The sequence below is a fragment of the Pleurodeles waltl genome, chromosome 3_1 (assembly GCF_031143425.1).
Source record: "Pleurodeles waltl isolate 20211129_DDA chromosome 3_1, aPleWal1.hap1.20221129, whole genome shotgun sequence".
Taxonomy (NCBI): Eukaryota; Metazoa; Chordata; class Amphibia; order Caudata; family Salamandridae; genus Pleurodeles; species Pleurodeles waltl.
This window is the reverse complement of record NC_090440.1, coordinates 1,162,590,916-1,162,613,562: the sequence shown is the minus strand read 5'-3', so window position 1 is coordinate 1,162,613,562 and position 22,647 is coordinate 1,162,590,916. Positions and strand designations below refer to the sequence as shown.

The following is a 22,647-nucleotide window of genomic DNA, read 5'->3' as shown; positions in this document are numbered from 1 at the left end:
ATTATCTGCACTTTATAAATCACATTTGTATGACTTACATCTTGGTGCTCCACTGTGGAGTAAAAGAAGGAAAAAAAGTGGAGTCAAACTAAATAATTGGACAGAATAGGTGAATATTGGCCTTCAGACTGTTGGTCGCTTAGCAACAGACGATGTCATTACTTGGGAAGGTCTGAAATCCATTGTCTCGATGAAGGTCAGAAATGATGATTTCACCATATTACCTATCCTGCTGACAGCTTACAGAAACAAATCCCATGACAGTGTCACAAATACCTGCTTACAATGTCAAGTGGGGATCCTGAAAACTTAATAGTGACAGTTCTATACAACACAGTGATTACAGAGGTATTTTCCTTAACTTCCTCATGGTGGCAATGGATGGCCACAGCTCTGACAGTGGGTGAAGATCTGCATCCTCCACCACTGGAAATCTATCACTCTCACTGCACATGCGAAATGGTTAACCAAACATTTTTGCTTAGCCTACTATGACAGGTGTATTTACAAAGTACAATACTCTACTGATCTCTTTAACCATGTAAGGTCTCTCCTACCAGACAGCCGATGAGACTTGGGGCCAGATGTACGACCATTTCATTTTGTGAGTCGCTAATTGTGTTTTTTTGTGATTCGCAATTAAGGACTCGCAAAATGAAATGTACTAATGTGTCTCAGGCACATTTAGCTATTCCCAATGGGGTCGCAAATTACCTACCTCATCAATATTCATGAGGTAGGTCACAATTTGCGACCCCATCGGGTATGGACAGCATTCACAGGAATGGTGGCCTGCTGGGGACAGCAGACCACCATGTCTGTAACTGGTTTCTAAATTAAGCAGGTTTTTTTTTTGTTAATGCAGCCTGTTTTCCTTAAAGGAAAACGGGGTGCATTACAAATAAGGTTTCCGGTTTTATGATATTTATTTTTTTAACATTTCTGTTTGTATTTATCCATATTCATTTTTTGGTCATTTTATCTGTATTTATCCTCATTTATTTTTGTCGCAAGTGAAAGACAACGCTGTTAAATATGCAATGCACACTTGCAGTTGTTTGTTATAGCTTTAGATATATCTATATATACAGCAAATTAAGTAAACACAATACATTCATCTGGGTTTTTGTCAGTGCTTGATTATCCTAATTCTGCTACAAAGGATTTGTTTGGGTAGAAATAAATCCTTATTAGTAAAGTCAAGAATCCTGAGTTTGTGTTTCCCAGACCAAGCACTCTTAAAAAATGCCTTCCAGTATGGATAACATGTGAATCCTGCACCTACACCCTTTGTCTTTTATAACATTTCTATACACTCATTTATACATATGATGATTTATTGTCTCTGTATGTGTGTGATGTGAAGTGCTCCAACACCCTACCCTGGTAAGAGAGGTGCTATAAAACAAATGGCATACATGCGAGAGGGGGGCTATGGAGAGATTTTAAAGACTGAACACACTTAAAATGTTACCAAACAAAACTGAAAACACAGAAAAACTGAACGTTCTATTTTAAGCAAAAAGTGTGCATTCTTTGTACAGACATGCTGAGCATACTGAGCATGTTACCATAAGCAGAACATTCTAGGAGGAGGTGATGGGGGATGCAGCCCCTCTTTTAGCAATGTTTGAAATATTTGTTATTGTGTTGACATCAAACATGCACTGCATACCAAAATCTCTCCCCAAAGTTAACCTGCAATCTTTTCTAACCCTTTGTGATGCAAAATGGAAGCACAGTGTTATAGAGGAAGTTCATAAGTGGAATGAAAGCAAATGGGAAAATACTTTCCAAAGGCAACAGCAAACAAGCATTTGCAATGCAACGGGTCTCGCATTTCTCCGAGTTAGAGCTGTTAGCAGTTGTAAACTAACAACTGGACTTTCTTGCCACACTAAATGGAAAAAAGAGCGTGATCGCGCTGCTACAGTTCACTAGTACTGAAACCTATCAGCAAAAGTGCAGTTTTCTACATAACTGGCAAAAGTGCAATTAACTATGTAACAGGGTCGATGTCATGGAAAGCGCTCGACTTCTGCCAAGCGAGATCGCGCTGTGAAAAAAGATAAAAAGTAGTCCACAAATCGGAGAGAAAACAGTGAGCCTCGCATGCTTTCAGTACTTGGTTGCTGCGCTCGATGAGGGCTAACCACCAGAAAAGGCATGAGGTATGCATGCCTTCCACTAATGAAAGCAAGCAGATTTTATCAGGGAAGCCCCACAAACCAATGAAAGACACTGACGTGACATGGACGGGGCTCTGAGCCCTTTTCTATCTGCAAAAGCGTCTCTCAAGCGAAATGCATGCGCAAGCGCATGCAACGCAGGCTCGACCCAAAAAAAGGAAAGAGACTGCGACCCACACATCTCGCAGGAGAGGGCTAGTTGCACAAAACTAGTTGTTATTCCACACGCAGTTAAACAAATGAAAGAATTTCATTTTTTCTTGAAATAGAGTCATCATCATGTATGAACACTGCTGGTATGTTCGTTTTGAAATTCCCCAGTGCCTTCTATCTGCGGCAGAGCACACCACTACCTGCTAGCAGGCCTCCGTGCTGCCACTCATTGGTATTCACAGGCTACTTTATTAGCGCTGACCCCAGGAGGCCCCACCAGATGGTGCATAAATCTTTTTATATCAGTGAGTCGGTTTGCTAATGCACATATTGACACCCCCTGCTCAGCAACTATGCATTCTAGAATGGACACAGTGCTGATTTAAACATCAAGTGCTCGCACTTCTCCCCCACCCCCTTAACATGCAACACTTGCTGATGTGCAATTCGAGTAGCTCATCTTAAACAGGTCATTGTGGTGTAGATTAGGAAGAGTGACTTGGCGCTGCAAACCTTGGCTGGAACGGGGCTGCACAGCACAATTTGTCAGTATTTTGCTGTTTCTATTTTATCAATAAAGATAAAGGAAAAATAGTTTTCTGTCTGCATTTATATGTAAAAATCCGTTTGAACAGAAAACTGGGAGCCTTAATTACAAACAAAAAATGAAAAGTTTCCCTTTCATTTTTTCAAAATGGGCAGTGGTCTATGGAACCACTGCCTGCTCTGAAACAATATTGGCGCTCCCATTCACTTGAAGTTGGTGGTAAGTGCAAATGTTTTGCGACCGCATTCATGGTCGCAAAATAACCTTACACACCAGTGCGACTAGCTATTTGGAAGGGACGCCCTCAGCACGCCCCTACCAAATGGCGACTCGCAAACCTATTTGTGATTCAGTAAATAGATTACTGAATCACAAAATTGCATTGGTACATGCCACAAGGCCATTTTCTTGTCGCAAACATTCAGATTCTCGTTTGTGACATGAAAACAGCTACGTACATGTGGTCCTTCATTACCCATAATAGAGATCAAGGTCACCTGTGGCAGGAACTTGACAAACCCCCCACACCCCCTGATAACACCATGTACACCTTTGAGGCAGAAACTGTTGATAGAACTGTTTCTGCTCCCGATATGCACTAATGTTCAGATTATAGTGAGGCAATGAGCCAGATAACACTTATACTATTTTTATGTAATATTTTACAACATACTACGAATCTTATACTAGACTTGATGGTTTGAACCCAGATAGGTAACACTATTTGGTCAATCATTTAAATGCAAAGTGTTCAATAAAAGATAACTACAAAAAAAAATATTTGGCATTATAGTGGCCATCCCTGGCCTGTTACTATAATAGAAGGGCATATGTGGAATTCTGTCCATGTGAGCAGTGGTAAATGTGAGTACCTGATGAAAACATCGATCCGATTTTTGGGCACCACTATTATATACTGGGAACAAATGCAATCTATACAAACCTCTGTCAACATACCTAAATCTTGAATTTCATGTAAAACTGTGTATTTTCAGAAATGGATATGCTAATGTTTTGAGATTAACTATTGCAAATTAGAACTTTGCAATGCTGGGAGCTCCATTGAAGACAATGGAGATGATCTGGGCTTATAATGGCGAGTATAAGCCTTCTGCTCCAACGTTTGTCTTCCTATTTTTCCATTTTTAATTTAGAACATTCTACCCTTAGTGTAGGGAATGTTCTAATGGCCTTAGCCATTGCGGCTGAGGCCATACTGGTTGTTAAAGGCAGTCACCCAAGTGACAGGCCAACGCCTGTGTCTCTGACCTACAACTTGTGTTCAGGGCCTTTAACAACTCATAAAGCCCTCCGCAGCAGGCTATAAGGTTATAATATATTTGATCTCATAGATGAATGATTGTTCATTTTGAGTATTGTAATGCTATTGCTAATTTTATTTCTGTAGTTCCAAAAGAAATTGCTGCTATGGCTGGTATTTCTTTAACTTTATATATGTATGACATGTTGCAAAAATTAAAAAATTTACCAGAAGTACTGTTAATCCTGTGCAGGGTGCTTATGAGTGCCTGATGTGATAATCATATTTGCTGATCAGAAGTACTTCCTAATATATAGAACGTTGAAAACACCTTTGTTAGTACTCTAAATGCAATCGTCTTGCAGGATATTTTGTCACTCAGTCGGTTTTAAGCTTCGTGCCCATGAGTATTGGTTCATATACTTGTAAAGGACAGGAGTCACCAGCTTCTCGCTCAGGTGTATACAACAGCATTACACAATAAGCTTGTAGGACATGGCAGCTTTCCAAGTTACATCTGTGTGAGCCCAAGACCACTGGACCAGAAGGTAGATGGGTTCATGGCATCGTGCATGTTGGACCCCATGAGGCATATTATTGGAAACAGTTCAGTTTGCCATCACTGACTTTCACATCACATAAGACAGCATTGCTTTGTTTCAATGGGTGTTGAATTGCATCCTGCTGGAGAGGCGTATTCAGTTTAAGGCATTGTGCTTTAGATCACCGGATTATGAACAAGCAGGGGGCGCCTACTTTGGCCTCCTTGGTGCCGCCGTACAATTCTACTAGGGCCTTCTGATCCTCTGACCTGCATTTGGCAGTGAACCCTCCTACAAATAGTGTCAGGTTGGGATGTCGCTCCTTTGAAGCGCTGACTCGGGCTTATGGAACAAACGATCTCTACACTCACATATCGATTATCACCATCTTTGTTTTAGAAAGCAGTTGAAGACCTGGCTGTTTGCGGCACAGGTCCCTCTGTTTCAGTTCTGTGATGAGTCATCTTGGTTGTAGCAGGGTAGCGCTGGGAAGCCCCGTTGTGGGGAAGCTATGCGCTTTATAAGTTAGTATAACTATACATGAGGTGTTAATAAGGAGGAGCTCTCAGCCATATCTCAATGAATTTAAAACTTGAAAATTGTTGCTCTGGGAAGCTCAGAGCTTGTTTATACAGGACTGGGATTAATATGGAAGAGGTTAGTTAGCATCAGTGTGTTCCAAACCTGTGGCACAGTTATACTTGCAAAGTCAGAGCTTTGCGTTTGTGTTTAGAACCTCTATGTCTGTAGTGTTAGGAAACACTCAACTGAGTATCAGGAGGAATAAAAGTACACATCTACTTGCTGCGCTGGTGAAGACTCTGGTTAATACAGTGAACAGAGAACCAAACACTCTACTGTACTGGAAATTGCTACGTTTAGGGTAAAATGACAAAAATCATGTTTTAGATCCATGCACAGGAGTCTGAGGTTTGAAATAAACATTCTGCTAGAATGTCATTCTTGGATTGATAATACAATTTTCATTCACAGATTGCTTGGGAGTCTGTTCTAGGGGCAAACATGTAAATGACTGAATCGAGCCCATTCATCTGAGAACTCGAACATTTCTGTTTCTGGTGCCTTTATTTCATATTCATTTAATACAAGCTCCTGTTTCCCTTTCTATAGGAATTATGTCCCGGCATGACAGGACGGCTTTACCACCATCGCGATGGATGGATAGACGGCTGCGTTGACCTGCGTGATATCTCTAACCTCTCACCTGTAGAGGGGATATAAAGATGCCATTCCCAAGAACACTCAGCGCCTCCATATTCAGCTGGGAGATGTCAGCACAGCTGAGGCCCCTCACGCCGGATTTCAGATCACTAGAATAATGAGAAAAACTGAGAATAAGTTTTAGGAGAACACTTATATAGCGTGCTTTAAGTGTGTATGCGTTGCTTAGAAAATAATCATAAATGTATCCAAGTTGCATCTAACGAGACTCTTCTCGCTTTTTACTCTCAAAAACGGACCCTCAAATGACGCTTCTCAGAAGAGTTATCAGCATGAGAGACAATTCTTAAATGAACAGACTCACCGTCTTCTGTCGACTTCAAAATGTAGATTTCCTTCCACTTATCTCATGGGCTCAGATCTTCAATCGTGACCGATGGCTTGTTGAACAGGCACTGAGGCATCGGTGATAAGGCTTGTAGCACAAGCGTTTAACACTAGCCTTAGGGCAGACAAGACTTTATTCCAAGGGTGGTGCCTTCAAACCACTCCACCTCAAAACAAATCACCTTTAAATTGCTAAGTTTAGTTTAGGCCCCTCAGAGCTCCTATGTTGTTCCTACATATATGAAAGTAATTTGATTTTTTCTGAGAATTTTTATTTTTTGGCATGCAGATATGAAAGCTGAAAGGTAATTGCATAGCAAATGGTGTAGAATTTTTGGACCTCAGAACGGCTATTTGGATTTGTACATATGCACAGGAAGTGATGGAATATGTTTACACTATTATATGATGACAGTGAAGGGGATGGGGTTTTCAGACTCCCATTTTAAGATTACTTCTGGCTCTCTAAAGCTGAAATGCATCTTTTAAACACAATGTTATAAACGCTCCAAAAGTGTCTTTGATCACGTATTGAGGGCCATATTTATAGATCCTTTGCATCACACGACCGTCCGTCCGTGTTAGTGAGGCCCCTGTGGCGTTAAGCACAGTGCCGTATTTACGAGGTGGCATTAAGCCACTTTTTGTGGCTTAACACCACCTTGTAAATGCATCCCCTTTCCACACAGCACTGTGCGTGGAAGGGGCACGCAATGGGTGTTGCTGCAGGTGTGCCACAGCAACACCCATTGCATTTTGATGCTGCCTCAGATTTATGAAATCTCGTAAACCTGAGGCAGCGCCAAAATCTAACACCACCCCCACAGCTGTCGTTAGCAGGGCGCAACGAGGAGGAATACTTTTATTCCTCCTCGATTTTTGCTTTTGCTATGCATGCTGCATGCTGCCGCATGCATAGAAAAAGCAAAATGCCAGATATTATTGTTTCTGAGCGGGAAGGTGTCCCTTCCTGCACATAAACAATAATTTGAAAATGACGCTGTTGCACTTCAGTGTGTGCTGCATTCTGCACACACAGAAGTGCCAAAGCGCCATTAGTGATTGTTTATGTGCAGGAAGGGACACCTTCCCACACATAAACAATCACACCTCACAACACTGACATCCTTGATTGATGGTGCAAGGATGCCTGCATTGGTGCTGGCAGCTAAATTTAGCACCAGCGCTGGGGAAAACGCAGGGGTACGTCGTATCTTAAATACTGCGCATCCCTGCATTTCTAAAGTGACGCAGAGCAGCGTTGCCAAATTTGGCACAGCACCGCGCTGTGCCACTTTTCTTTAAATCTGGCCCTGAACATCCTCAAAATAGCGCTGATTAAATTGGCTTACTGCATAGTATCAGAAAGTAGTGTGCGAGCCAACTAATGATTAAAAAAAATAATGAATATTCTGTTTTGCTTTCTTTCCACACAGCTAAAACAGTATGGCACAGATTTAAGAAAAGTGGCACCGCACCCAGTGCAGCGCCACTTTCCATGCACCCATTAGCACCACCCTACTGACTCCATGTGTGCGCCATATTTAAAAAATGGGACACCATGGCGCAGGATAGAGGGAATAGCGTCATTATTTTTGACACTATTGATGTACTGTTCAGGGTTAGAACCAACATTTTGGCGCAAACCCTGAACAGTACATTGGGGCCTATTGTAATCAATGTTGTGCCCCCTTATATAACGCCTGCTCAGAGCATCGTTTAGATTTCTTTGCACAATTTTTTCACCCCCCAAATGGGAGAACGTCCTCCTTGCAAACATTATGCCTGGCGCATGCATAAAGTGGCAAAAGGGGTTACAAATTGATGCAATTCATACTTTGTGCCACTTTGTAAATCTAGCCCAGCGATTTTGGCCTCTTTCGGCCACATTAGCGTAAAATAAAATGATGCTAATGTAGCTCAAGGAAGCACTAGGCCCTCTTAAATCTGGGCCTAAGAGTGCTAATATTAATGAAATAGTATGCGACTGCTAAGATGCTGAAGTAGGTTTAAAAAATATGGTACAGGTGGATAGGTGGATATTATAAGAAATTAGATTAAGATGGTGTTGTATGAAGAATGTATGAATACTTTTTCTTAAATTGTTTGAGATTTTAAAGCAACAACTGTGCATTGAACATCCATTTTAACCATCAATACAACTATGAAAGTCAGGGTTATCAACATCATGTATGACCCCCATCCCCACTTTAACCTTCTGGAGGGCTAGAGGAGAAACATATGGAGAACATAAAAGCATTATCATATTATGTCCAATAATGTTGTCTGGTGCATTTTCATCTTATTATACATCATTTGCCATGACCCAGATTCCCAAATACTGCACATCTTCATGTGAGATTCACACTTGAAGATTGTGCTTGAACTTCCTTTGTTTTGTCAGAAATATTCAGCTTTTGCCCCTGTTTATTTCATGTTTATATCCTCATAAGCATCAAGGGGGTTAGGTATATCTTGTGTGAAAAGAATAACTGAATTAATGTTATTCTAACGTTACTAGATACCCCCTGTACTAGAAGACCACATGTTCTCTCACACTCGTTCATTAAAGGCGTTGCATATCCAGCTCCCATGTTAGCCGTTCGGGTACTTGATCTTGCATTCCTTTTTCAGAACCTTATATGAATGTGAGGTTAAGCTACGCCCGCTTTACATTATTAATAGTATCTCGAGGGTGGCCGTAGTGGGGGGAGAATAGGGAAGTTCACCCAAATGTATCTGTTTTATTTTGTCAGTTTCGCATATTGGAGAAACCTTACTCCAAATGCCTCTTGGGTCTCCATGAAAGTTATAAAATCTTCACCCGAGAGTTACGCCCCCGGAGAATTGCATCCTCCCTCCACTGTACCAGGAGCACATATCTGCTTATATGTATGAATAGTTGTAGCCACCAGTTATCAAAGTTCCTAGAAAACGGGTGGCGTCCCAACGCTATTTGGTAGTTCTTATGAATGCTTCTGCCATCTGGTGTACTGTGTAGGGCTATTCCTTGGACACACTTCCACCATTCAATATTATCGACAGCAAATGTTCTCCCAGCAGTGCATTTATCAGTCGTTTATCCCAGTTATCCACTTCCTCACACCATTTTGCAGCATGTTGCAGCTGCATTGCCACATAGCAAAGTTCTAGGTCGAGCAGTTCAAGGCCACCCTCCGACCTGCACCGAATCTCCTACCGAATTTCTTTTCCCCTCCCATTCAAGCGATATAAATGAACTATTCAGTTATTTAAATGGGGACTGGGTGTAGAGTTTACTGTATTTTGGAGAACGTATAAGCAATGGGGAGGCACATTATCTTCACCATTGCTATCCAGCCTATTAGTGACAGGAAGTGTTCCAGAACTGTAGTGATGCACTTAGTCCCTCCATCGTCCTTCTGATAATGTAGGCACATGCTTCTCTACGGAGTGGACCACAAGGATACGGAAGCTATCGAAAACTGTCCATTTTCCAATGAAGACCTGTAATATGGCATTTCCTGCTCTCTAGTCTTGCTAACCTTCCCTAGAGGAACAGGACCGCTTTTTCGTTGTCATTGTGTAGCCCGAAGCATTACCAAATCTTTCCAGCTGTTGTAGCAATGTAGGGAATATTTTCTGGGGTTGGTTCAAGTATACCAGGTTATTATCAGCATACACCAATACTGTGTGCAGTTTGTCACCCATTAGGAAGTCCCAATACCATAGCTCACTTCTAAGTCTAAACGCTGGTGGCTCAAACGTTAAAAGAAATTGGAGCTGTGATAACGGGGGCATCCCTATTGGGTGCTCTTTTGTATTCCATCTCTCCAAAATTAACCCTCCAGATCTAACACTCAACTCAGGGTGCATACACTGAACTTTAACTCATCCCAGGAATCTTGGGCCAAATACCATGGTTTCTAAAAAAACACAACTCATGTATAAGTCCAGTTTACTGTTTTTAATGTTTTTTGGATATGAAGCGTGATTAGTGCATCCTACGTTTGTGCTGTGGAATGTAGCTTGAGTTATCTTCTAATGTTCAGCAGTATAGAGCAGCCCAAGAGAACCCTCATTGGTCTTCCTGCATGATTGCACTGTGGGACGACATAGTTAAGTTCTTTTAAGAGCTTAATAATGTAAGCTTCCTACCAGCCTCTGTTTCTTCACAAGGGGGAAGGAGCGTCACCCCCCACTCGATGAGAGTTGTGTTGAAAACAATTAAAACGACAATGAAATGATTTCATTACCTTTTTATTTTTTAACCGATGTTTGACCTGGAGAAGCCATCCTACCCAGAGGCTAAAGACATGGGGCGGGGGTTGTCCTCTGCTGTTGACTGGCAGCATGGAGGACTGAAGCAGTGGCTGGCCAGACCCTCTAAAGTACGTATGTCACTTTGGATGACTGTCTTGCGACGGCCAGCCTGCCAGGCACACTTTGAAACACTCCACCCAGCTGTATAAGGCAGCTGGGTGAAGAGTAAGCACAGGTCTCCAGGGCCTGAAGGGGCATCCAATCAGCCCGCGCCATCCAATCTAGGCATTTCTCTCATGCTATCTAATAGCACAAGAGCAGCGTCTAGATTGGTTGGGGGAACCTTGCAGTACGTGTCAAAAGTGTGCTTACTGATCATTTTGAGATGTGAACATGAATCAAACTTTATTTTTATTATTTCACTGGTGCAATAGAAGGCTTCAGATTCAGAAGTTGAACACGAGAAGGATGTGCAGCTGTGGGTAAGTATCATTTATTTTATTTATTTAAACTATTAGCTTAGTTTTTTGGGGGCGCTATTGGAGGGAGGGGTTATTTTACTATGGGCTTTCGGAAGGATGGGGTGTTTTATTTTGGGCTTTTGGAGGGTGGGTGTTTTATTTTGGTCTTTTGGAGGGAGAGGGTGTTTTATTTTGTTTTTTTGAAGCAGTGGGGAACTTCACTTGCCCCAACACTTTCAAAAGGGTACCAACCGCCCTTGCGTTCTACATTAGGTTTAAGAACACTGTGAAGATTCTGACAGTGTCAGTTGATCTGTCAGAAGGATGAGGTGAATAATGCCATATACTTTACTGAAGTGACCCAAGGCTTGTGTATTTATTTTACTGTGGTAAACACCACATAATTCGATGACGAGGACGGGATATAGGTTCCTCGCTTTGCCCTCAACATCTGCATGTTAATAGAACTTTTTTTGGCACTATGAATGTTGCACTCACTGTGTGGAAATTACATGGAGGTGAAATGAGATCAGTCCCGGAGATTGGGGCGCAACATAAGAGGTCACCACTTAATGGCGGCTGACCTAGGGGGACTGTTTAAAGAGATTTTGGGCTGTGTGTGAAGAACGGCAGCTCTTGACATCTGTTGGAATGCATTTGCGATTCAGCTTTGAAGTCAGAACACTCCATAGACCTTGGAAAGAGAAGCCTTTGTTCAGAAACAGGCTTTATTATTGACAGAGAATAGCCTTTTTGTTTTAGTGACGATGCACGGCGGACATCTTGATTGTTTTCTTGTGACCAGCTGAATTACCTAAAAATAATAATCTGGTGGTTTGCGTGATGATGCACAGTCACCATCTTGAGTGACTGGGAGGTTTCTCATTACAGAAACTGGGTCAAGTACATCTACACTGTCAGGAACATCGACACAAGCAGCGTTATGTGTTTTGGATGCCAAATACAATTATCTGTGGGTTATTGACACACCATGCAGGTAGAGCAATTTTATTGGTATAAGCAGCTGTAGCAGGTTTAGTGCTGAGTATCTTTATCCTTGGTGACTGGCATACTGTGGAAGCAAGCTTGAATTATTTGGTGCTGATTGTCTTAGGTGACTGGTACACTATGAAAACAGTGTAAATCGCATTGGTGCAGATTAACTTCATCTTCGATGATTAGCATACATGGCAAGCTGTGTTGACTGCTGGTACGAATCATCTTTGTCCTCAGTGATTGGCACACTGTAAAGTCAAGACTGTATCTGCGAAAAAGGAATACCTTTGTGTTTTGTTTTTTTAATACATTGGTGATTGGCAGACAATATTGTTGAAGTGCCTATCACAGTCGGTGATTGGCACACCTCATGGTCAAAGGTGCTTGTCATAGTCAGTGATTAGCACATTTTTATTAACTAAAGTAGTGGTGGTTGTCACAATTTTATTTATTTAATCTGTGGTGATAAAGTTACATGGTAACATTGGTGACTCTTCTAAAATTTTAATTATCCTTGTAGCTGTGTCAGGTAAAAGTAAAACACTTGAAGTGTTCACGTTTAACATGCAATCTAACACACCTGAACTCAAATATAGCTAGATTCAAAATTGTGTTTGCAGTTTGACAATTGTAGTGGTAGCGGAAAATAATTCTCAAACAGTGTTAGTCATCGTATAATTAGTCAACATGCAGAATGTAACTCCTGTTCCTTTCTTCCTATATAGTACTAGTGAACCAGCCATCAAATGACAAAAATGAAAAAAAAAATCTTTGTAAATCAGGAGAAAGTGTGTAGCACAAATTTAAGTGTGGATCGTAAATATTCATTATTACTACCCTGTTTAGGTGGTGAGGGGCAGGAGGTACTAGAAAATTTGTCTAAGTTTAGCACTGCTGCTCAGAGATTGTTGAATGAATCTGAAATTTGTATTCTGAAACTAGATCGTCATTATATGTTACAAGTGAGCACAATAATGGAAATGTATTATTTGAGTTTAAGGGAGCAAGTGAAAGTTGAGTCTGTGGAAGATTCTGTGACTAGTCTTAGGAAATTGGCATCTAGTTGTACATTTCAATGACCAACTGAGGAAAGAATAAGGGATCAATTTGGATTGTAATGTACACATGACAAAATAAGAGTTGTGGTTGAAGGACGAACCACCACTGGAAGAGGTGATAGCAATTGCCAAACATGTGGGGCACAAAGTCAAGTGTGTTAATGAGTTAAGCAGCACCAAGAATAATATGAAGAAAAGTAGCTCAAAGATAGAAGAAATAGTTAGTCAAGTCAAAAATAAGAATTCTTGTGTTTCAGAAAGTAATAAATCCACACGTGTTTCAAAAGGTAAAATGTACAAGAATTTAAAGGCCCATGCTTTCGCTGTGGTTACACAGGTCATAAAGCTAATGCAACACACTGTCCTGGTACGCAAACCATTAGAAATATGTGTGGTAAGAAAAGCCATGTCTCCAAATGCTGCAGCGGTAAGATAAAAAAGATGTGTCAAGAAGTAAAGGAGATTGTATTTCAGGTAGATGTTGTAAAGATTGAACATTCATCACACAAAGTAAAGATTGAAGGAGTTGAAATAAAAATAAAGTTTGATTCATGTTCACATCTCAAAATGATCAGTAAGCACACTTTTGACACGTACTGCAAGGATAGAGTGTGATTGTATAAAATGGACATTTCCCTAGTGGGTTATGGTGGGGTACCCATAAAAACTGCAAAAAGAGGAGATGCTTTACTCAGGTGGCCACCTCAGCATTTGTTGGAAGTCAGGTTAAATCGCAATGCAATACCTCAAGTACAGGTACACAAAATGTATGAAACCTTAAGTAGTTTTGAAGAGGAAATTATTCATTTATTTCAGAATGGGTTAGGTTGTCTTAAAGAGTACAAGCATCACATAAAATGAACAATGGAGCAAAACCTAGAGTTGCAAAAGTGTGAAGAATACATTTGAATGAACAAGTTGGAGTACAGGCAGAAACTGAACGCTTGATCGATATGAAGATTATTGAACCAGCTGAGGTAACAGAATGGTTGGCTCCTATTGTCATGGGTAAAAAAAAAGCCAATAGCAAGATTCATTGATGCATAGATTTATGAGCACTTAATAGGAAAATTGTTGTTGATAGGTTCCCTCTGCCCAATATTGATGAAAGTATTTCTACATCATTAGGTGCTAAGTTCTTCACAACTTTAGTTTGACCATCTGCTTCTCGTCAAATTGTGCTAGATATATATCACATACATTGACAACATTTATTATACCTCTAGGAACTTCTACATTTATAAGAATGCCATTTGGATTGGTCTCTGTGGCCTCTGTATTTCCAAGAATCTAGATGATTTATTGATTTATGGGAGTACAACAAGGGAGCATCATTCGAGAGTGCCTACCGTTCTAGAGAAGATCAGGAAAGTAGGCTTGATGTTGAGAAAGGATAAATGTAAGTTTTGTGTGAACGAAGTGAGTTATATGGGACATCATATTACAGGTAAGGATGTGTTCCCTAAAATGCAGTTGGTTTATGTCATTGTAAAGTTATAGGAACCTCGTAACAAAGAGGAACTGGTATCTTTTCTGGGAATGGTAGAATGCTACTGTAAATGTATTCCAGGTTATGCATATAAGACCAAGCATTTTATGCAGCTACTAGACAAAAATGTAAATTTTGCGCAGGATACAGATTGTTGTAAATAGTTCACCCTGGTAAAGGAAGATTTAAGAAATGCCCCATGTTTGCAAGCATTTATACCAGGTGAGGAAATTTACATTATAACAGATGCTAGTGCAAAAGGAATTGGTGCTGCTTTAGTTAAAAAAGGAATAGGATTGAGCATTGAATTGCTTGATGTTTAAGGGTTCTGAGTTAAACTACTCAGTGATTGAAATAGAGGCCCTGGCCATTTATTGGGTGCTGAGAAAATTCAGAAACTTGATTTTGGGCATGAAGTTAAGGTCCTCGCTGAGCATAAACCTTTGAAAGATGTTTTCTTAAAAGGGGTTGGATGCAATCTCTCCACGGATAAGAAGATGAATCATTTCATTACAAGAATATTATTTCCCTGTTGACTATATCTCTGGGGTAATTCATTTGTTGGCAGATTGTTTATCATGCTTGCTGAATGCAAATTAAATTGAGCAGGATGCAGGAACAATTTTGGATGATGAGGTGAATGTATGTGAGGTCACTTTGAGTGCTATAGAAGAGGGAGAATGGAAGAATAAAATAGGCAAGGATCAATACATTTCACAATGATTGAAAACACATTACCTGATAAAGGTAAACAACTGGCCAAACATTGGGCCATGATTACAAGCGAACATAAAGTGGTCAATGGAATACTCACATGTGGAAGAAAACTTGTACCAACAGTTGGTGTGTGTGGAAAATTACCCCGTTTTGCCCATGATGGATATATGGGTACTGTGACAATTCAAGAAAGGTTGAGATTTCAATTTTGGTGGCCAGGAATGGATACAGAAGTACAAAGATTAGTGAGAGATTTATGCAGTGACTCGTTAGTGACAAGGTGTAAAAAATAAACAAATGCCCATGGTATTGAGACAGCTTCCAAAATATCCATGGGATGAAGTTGCCTTTAGCATAGTAGAACCACTGCATGGTGAAAGTCAAACTCATTTTCCTTTTCTTATAGTGGTATTAGATTTGGATTGAGGTAAATTGTGTTAGAGATATCTTAGCTTCTAGTGCAAATACATTTTATTGTATCTGGCAATGGTCCCCAGTTTTGGTCACATGCGAAGTAGAAATATTGAAGAGATTTGAAATTTTATATAAAAGAAATCCCATTTATCATCCAGAAACGAATTTTTCTGTAAAATGAGCTAACAACGCTTTAAAAGATAGCATACAGTTAACAAGAGCGAACAATTTAAATTGGAAAACAGTCCTGCAAGGCTGAATAACAGCCTATCACAAGTTTCCTCATGGCACCACTGGAAAACACTTATTCTAAGGTAGATATGCAAATTCAAAGATATGTCCAGGATGAATGACATGGTATAAGGGTAAGGGTTTAAAAACAATGATGTTGATGAATGGAGAAGTAAATAACTATGACATCAAGAGTACATGAAACAGTATTTTGATTTCTTTTAAAATGTGCAGCAGAAAACCAAGTTGATTTCTGAGATTAAGTGAAGATAAGGACACCTGTGGGATGTCAACCATGATCAAAATACTAAGAGGAAAGAAAAGAGGTGAAGTTATATAAAAATGCCGTAAAATGGAGGATGGAAGGATTTAGGATATGAGAAAAATATGTCGGGTGAATCAAGGGTGTATTTTTTTTACATTTATGGATCTAACGGCAGCTTTTGTCAATGTAGACAGAAGAAAATTAGGGGCGATACTTACCGGTAAAGGTGCTAGTCCAAAGATAGTGTTCCCGTTGGCCAAACTCCACAATGATGTGAAAGCTAAGGTAAGATTTGAGCAAGAGGGGCAATGTACCAGCCCCTTTAAGGTTAGGGAAGGGGTAAGAAAGGTTTGTGTTCTTGCACCCTTCCTTTTTTTGTTTTATATAAATGGTCTAGAGGGAGCTCTGATTGATGAAAAGGCAGATCTCCCTAGGACCGCCGACGGACCACAACCGTTATTAATGTACTCCAATGATGGGCTTCTGATGGCACGGACTGGGAGGGGCCTCTAAAAACTGTCAAACAGATTTGTTGATTTTGTAACGGCCTTGGAATTGTCCCCAAATTAAACAAAATCATACACTGTGATTTGTCACTGCCCCCAAGAACTAGAGCCCCTCAGTTTTATATTGAAGGTATCCAACTGAGCAGGGTGAATACCTTCACGTATTTGTGGATTCCCTTTGACAATGGGTCTAACTGGAAGCACCTCAGAGAAATCAGGGTCACACAATACAACCAAGAAGTGGCAGCTCTAAGCAAATTCATCATCAAACTAGGCTGCGCACCAAAAAAGCCCATTACCACCATCTATAAGGCAAGGCCTACTTCGATTGTCAGATATGGAGCTGGGGTATGGGCTATACGGGTGCATCATCTCTGCAAATAAGAGAGAATACATTTCTGAGAAGTCTACTCTCACTCTCACAGAGCGTTCCTGCTATAATTCCACATGCAGAATTAGGTCTCCCTTTTCCGGAGGACCTCATTAAGTTAGCCCCTTTAGCCCTCTGGATGTCTGTTTGGACTAGGCCTGAAGCAGCTCTCACTCAGACACTGCTTATGGATTGCATGAGGCAGGATGGAGTACAGAGATGTGCCTGGGTTATGTACATTAAAGAGTCTCTGAGCAGCCGTAACAGATCAGACTTATTCTTTAACCCTGGTGCCATAGGCAAGCAGGACTTCCCAGTAGTAAAAATTGAATTCCAAGAGAAATTAGTTATTGATAGAGAGAGGCACGATCTAGGGAAAGGCATGGTGACAGCTTATCTACCCTTATGTACTACATCTAAAATCGAACCTTATCTTTTAACTGTCCCACAGCACCATATATTTATCTTGACAAGGTTTTGTCATGGCCTGGCCCACTTTTTAGTGGCTTATCCCCCTAAGGTGCGCCGCAATAGGGACCTAATACCCTGTCCATGTGATATGCGTGCACAACAATCGCAAATCCATATGTTTTTATTGTGTAAGCTGAACAAAGAGCAGAGGAATGTTTTTTAATGCCACTTCTTAAATCACTTAATATCAGGTGGTGTAAGGAAGCTATATTTCATCTGCAGTTACTTCAGTCTGATTTGATCTGTATAGCTATTTATTGCTTTATCACTGCAGTTATAAAAGAAAGGAAATGTCTTGATGCTAACTGCTAAGCACCTTGCTACAAATTTGCACAGCTCAGCAAACAATTTTTTAGATGACCAAATGTCTATCTGATCAGGTATGCAAATTTTAAGAGGTTCCAATTATTGTACTGATCTTCTTATGTACATATATCTCATTTGCTATTTAATGATGTACAGTTCTTCAAACAATATTTTAGTTGACCAAATGACTATTTGTTCCGGTATGCAGATTTCTAGACGCTCCAATTATTGTACTGATAATTTTATGTGCACATATTCTACTGCTATTTATTGATTTTTTTTCTCTTATCTTTTTAACCTATTAATTATGTTTGTACATATGCTCTATTATGGATTTCTATCAAAGATCTGAATAAAGATTTTCTGACTGACTGACTGATAATTTTGTCATGTAAAATATAACGAAGACAAAATGTAATATTAGGCTGTTCTGGGTTGGGGATTTTAATATAAAATTATGTAAATAAAATACTAAACGGGTTCAATGATTAATACATTTGGAGGATCAAAATCCTACACATTTCTCCCAGTCCAGGTATGGTGATGCTTTAAATAGCCTTATTTTAAGGCTTGTCCTTTTTCCAGCCTGTGATCTGATTCATTTTGTGTAGGATTTTAGGGTTCAAAGTCACTGTTTGAGTGACCATAATTCATTAGTTTTAGCTTTGAGCCTAAGGGCTAAAATCACCAATATGGACAAGAATGATTGCAAGCTAGCCACAACTGTAGGGGCTCTTAAAATGAAATGGGAAATGATGAATCTTTCCTCAAGCAGTTGGTTATGGTTTATGATCCATATATGTTTACATGTCTTGTAGAGAACCCCCCAGCTCAGACCCTGCAATTGGCCTATGAAATATTCATGACTGCTATTAATCAAAAGCTAACTCGGAATGTACCTATTGTGGGAAACCCTCCACACAGATGGTTTAATGCCAAATGCTTAGCAGCTCACAAGACATTAAAAAGCCTTTTGCAAACTTCACCCTACTCAGCAGATCAAGTTAGCTTGGCCCGATATCAATATAAACTGTGGGGAGCAATCCTGCAACAATTTACAAAGAGCAACATCTCTGAAATATAAAATACGTTTTTGGAAATAATAAATGGGCCATATTTTTCTGACACCAGCACCCGGAAAATAGAGTTTCCTCTGCCCCCCCCTTGCCTTATGCACTGATATTACACAGACTAGAAGTGAATCTGATGGAGGCCATGTATGTTTTGATGTTAAGTAGGTGAAGACAGCAATAACTTCTGGAGTTCCTACTCTATGAGTTACACGTTACTTCATGAGTCTTGAAAGCTGTGGGTATGTGAACATGTCCCCTACTGGATCTACCCCTAAAGCAGGGGTCATTTCTATAAGCCTGTTGTTGTAAGATTTCATTAAAACTTGCTTGGGTCACTGCTCAGGTATTGTTTGCTCTATTCAAAGACAGGTTTAAGGGAGTTAGGCTATTTCCTTTTCAATAGCCTGAATAGTAGTTCGTAGGACTTATCCCCCCTCTGAGCGGTCTCTGTCTGTATTCAGTTAGGGTGTATTTGTCTAGGGCATCCCAAGATATCTCCAATTCTCTCCTGGCATCCAGATCTAGTGCTACTGCTTTCTGCAATTGAGAAACAGTATCCTCATTATGGGTCTTGCTAATGTGAAGCTGTAATCTAATGCTAGATAGTTTTTATGCATTTCCCCGCTTATCAGTGCCATCAGTGTCTTCCTTGCCCTAGTAGAGCTTGACCCCCAGTTTACCAAAAAATACCCACTTCCCAAATGAGTGAGTGAAAGGTAGCATCTTTCAAAACTTCTGGATTAAATCTCTATGTTGGTATGTGCATGATGTTTGGTATGTCATTGCATTCTACCACAAGGGGGAGTGATTTGAAAGAAACTATCTTTCTGAATTTTAATAAGGTCCAACCTGCTATATGTGTTATGTGTAGTTGGGTGCCATGAAAATGTTGTCAGTTAGTTGGAGTTCTCTCCACACAAGTATACAGTCCATGTTGAACGTTAGTTCAGCCACAGCCCCAGTCACGGCTTGATTGGTATACATCTTGGGTGGATGTCTCTCTTTGATGCTGTCCAGGATACAATTAAAATGTCCTGGCCAAATTTATTGAGGTGTCTGCATAAGGTTTTAATTCTTCTTAATGTGACTGTGGGGGGTACATTAATAAGACAAATATATTTTCTGTTCAAGAGTCCATATACAATAGGTCTATCCTCTCTATCAGCTTTCGAAGGACGGTACTGAAATGAAATCCCTAGGGCAATCCAGATTGACACTCCCTTTGCATAAGCAGAGTAAGTAGTAGAATACAATTACCCCTCTCCTTTTTTTTACATCCTTATTCTCTTCATTGTCAGACAGGTGTGTCTCAAGCAATATTGACTGCATGTCATCCTATATAGGTGAGTGTCCTATAACTTCATATGTAATCATTGAGACATTAATATAACCCTCTCCAGTGGATACAAGGGTGGCACTAGATGCCTGCAGGAGCAGAGACACACAGAGGGTCTGCAAGGAAATGAGGTTTCAAACAGGGAAGGTGGTGGACAAAGAAGGGTTGCGGGGGCTTTGCTCACTGAGGACACACGGGCAGGGTACCATGGCACTCAGGTTGCATGGAGAGTAGGGGCACACAGACTAGGTGCAAGGGACTGGAAGGGAATAGTGTGGAATTCAACAGGGTGGAGGGGCATGTGAATATCCCACAGAGGGGCTGCAGACTCACAAGCAGGGTCAACAACATGGAACTGCACAGGAGCACATAAGGGTGGCAGCAGGGTGGAGGCCCAAAAGCTGTGCACAGCGCAGGGTTGGGTGGTTATAGGGGTAGGCCGCAAGGACTAACTATAATGTCCCTGTAGCGTTTGGGTTATTTAAGTGAATTTCTATGTTTTTTTAAATTCTATTTCCTAACTATAACTCCCCTGTAACCTTTGTTTTTTCGCAAAAAAAAAAATATATATATGTATATATATATATAGATATATACCATCATCATCATCATCATTTACTTTATTTTGGTAAGAGAAAACATACCATAAAAGTGCAATACATAACAATATAAAAAAGAGGTTATAAGAAAAAAAATGCACAGTAAAATGAATGAGACTTTAAGAAGAAAAAAGTTAAAACCATGGAAGAATAGACATAAAAGAATTACTTTCTCCAATGATATAAAAAACAACAACACCTCTAGTCCCAGAAAATGTCAGCTAATATCATACGCCAAAGTACAATAAATATGCATAAGAAAATCCAAATCTAAAAAGCAGCTACCCAATCTTATTCTTTAAGTCGCTAGTCTAAAACGCCATATTGATTCCAAAAGTTTTGCCACAGGATGGACTATATAAACAGTTGAATCATATTTAAAAATTCTCTCGGCAAATTAACAGTTCCTAAAACCCATTTGTAGCCAATGATATAAAAAACAGCACCTCTAGTCCCAAAAAATGTCAGCTAATATCATACGCCAAAATAAAGTAAATATGCATAAAAAGATCTAAATCTAAAAAGCAGCTACCCAGTCTTATTCTTTAGAGTCGCTAGTCTAAGACGCCAAATTGATTAAAACATTTTTGCCACCGGATAGACTATATAAACAGATGAATCAGATTTAAAGATTCTCTCGGCATATAGACAGCTCCTAAAACCCATTTTTTGCATAGGGGACTAATCCAAGAGGCCCTCTGTTTATCATATGCACGACATTGGAAAAGAACATGTAGGGCAGACTCTTCGTTCTGGCATCCCATCGGGCTTAACTTAGATTTATTGATGGAATTAGACCATTTATAAGTTAGAGAACACAGAGGGAGGGACCCTAATCTAAATCTGATAAAAAGGGCACGCGCAAATGGAGAAAGTGCTGCATCCATGAAGGGCTCAAACTCATAGTGACATTTAAATTGCAAGTAGCTATCAGACATGGACAATGGCACAACCTCAGCCAATTGGGCAGTTTGAACTTTGAGCCAAAAAGCGTCCTCAAATGACTGAACAGCATTTTCGGGAATAGAAGATGGATCCTTCCAATAGGACCCCAAACCAAGATGCATTAGAGACCGTTCAGCATAGATACACCAATTGATTTTAGTATTGGGGTTGGGGCCCACCAGATTGAGGAGCCCACATCTGAATGGAATGAGGGCATATGATGACCATAGCCGGATCCAAAACAGGAGAGGCCTTAAGGCAGCAATCTGGTTGATTGGAAAACGATTTAAATCCATTCGGATAGGCAAAGATGGAGTGCTAGAAGGAACTTTTAACAACATCTTCAAAAACTGGTTTTCCATCCTGGCCAGATTCTCCAGGTTGCAATGACTACAAAGCTCCGCACCGTACAGAACCCCCTCCTCGGCTTGAGATTTGTATATTTCAAGAGCAGGAGTCATGGCAAAACTGGGGGATCTGGTAGCGAATCTCACGATGCCGCCCGCCCTTTGCTTCAGGCACATTAATGATTTCTGACGATGGGCGTGCCAAAAATGTGAATCTTCTAATTTTATACCTAGATAATCAAAGGTGCCCACTCTTTCCAGGGAAACACCTTCTAAATAAACAGGTCTCTTCATTTTCTGCTTTTTGTCCCCAAACACCATGTATTTTGTTTTTGCTGAATTGATTTCCAAACCATGGTCCTTGCAGAACTCCAAGAACCTTGCAAGCAAGCTTGAGAGGCCCATGGCTGTTTGGGAAAGTAGCACGGTATCATCGGCAAATAGAAGGCATGGGAACTTCTGCCCACCCATACTGGGGACATCACCAGGACAATCCAAGAGGTACAAAATTCAAGCATTGATAAACAGGAGAAACAGGGTGGGCACAAGAACGCAACCCT

The 22,647-nt window shown here is 40.4% G+C and overlaps 1 protein-coding gene across 1 annotated transcript in view; it reads right to left on the bottom strand.

Moving 5' to 3' along the window:
• Positions 1 to 22,647, bottom strand: part of LOC138285031 (otoancorin-like) — a 489,250-nt gene that overhangs the window by 241,335 nt on the left and 225,268 nt on the right. The window contains exon 14 of the mRNA XM_069224460.1: positions 5,918 to 6,023. Coding sequence (XP_069080561.1) covers positions 5,918 to 6,023 — 106 coding nt within the window. The remainder of the gene's footprint in view (positions 1 to 5,917; positions 6,024 to 22,647) is intronic.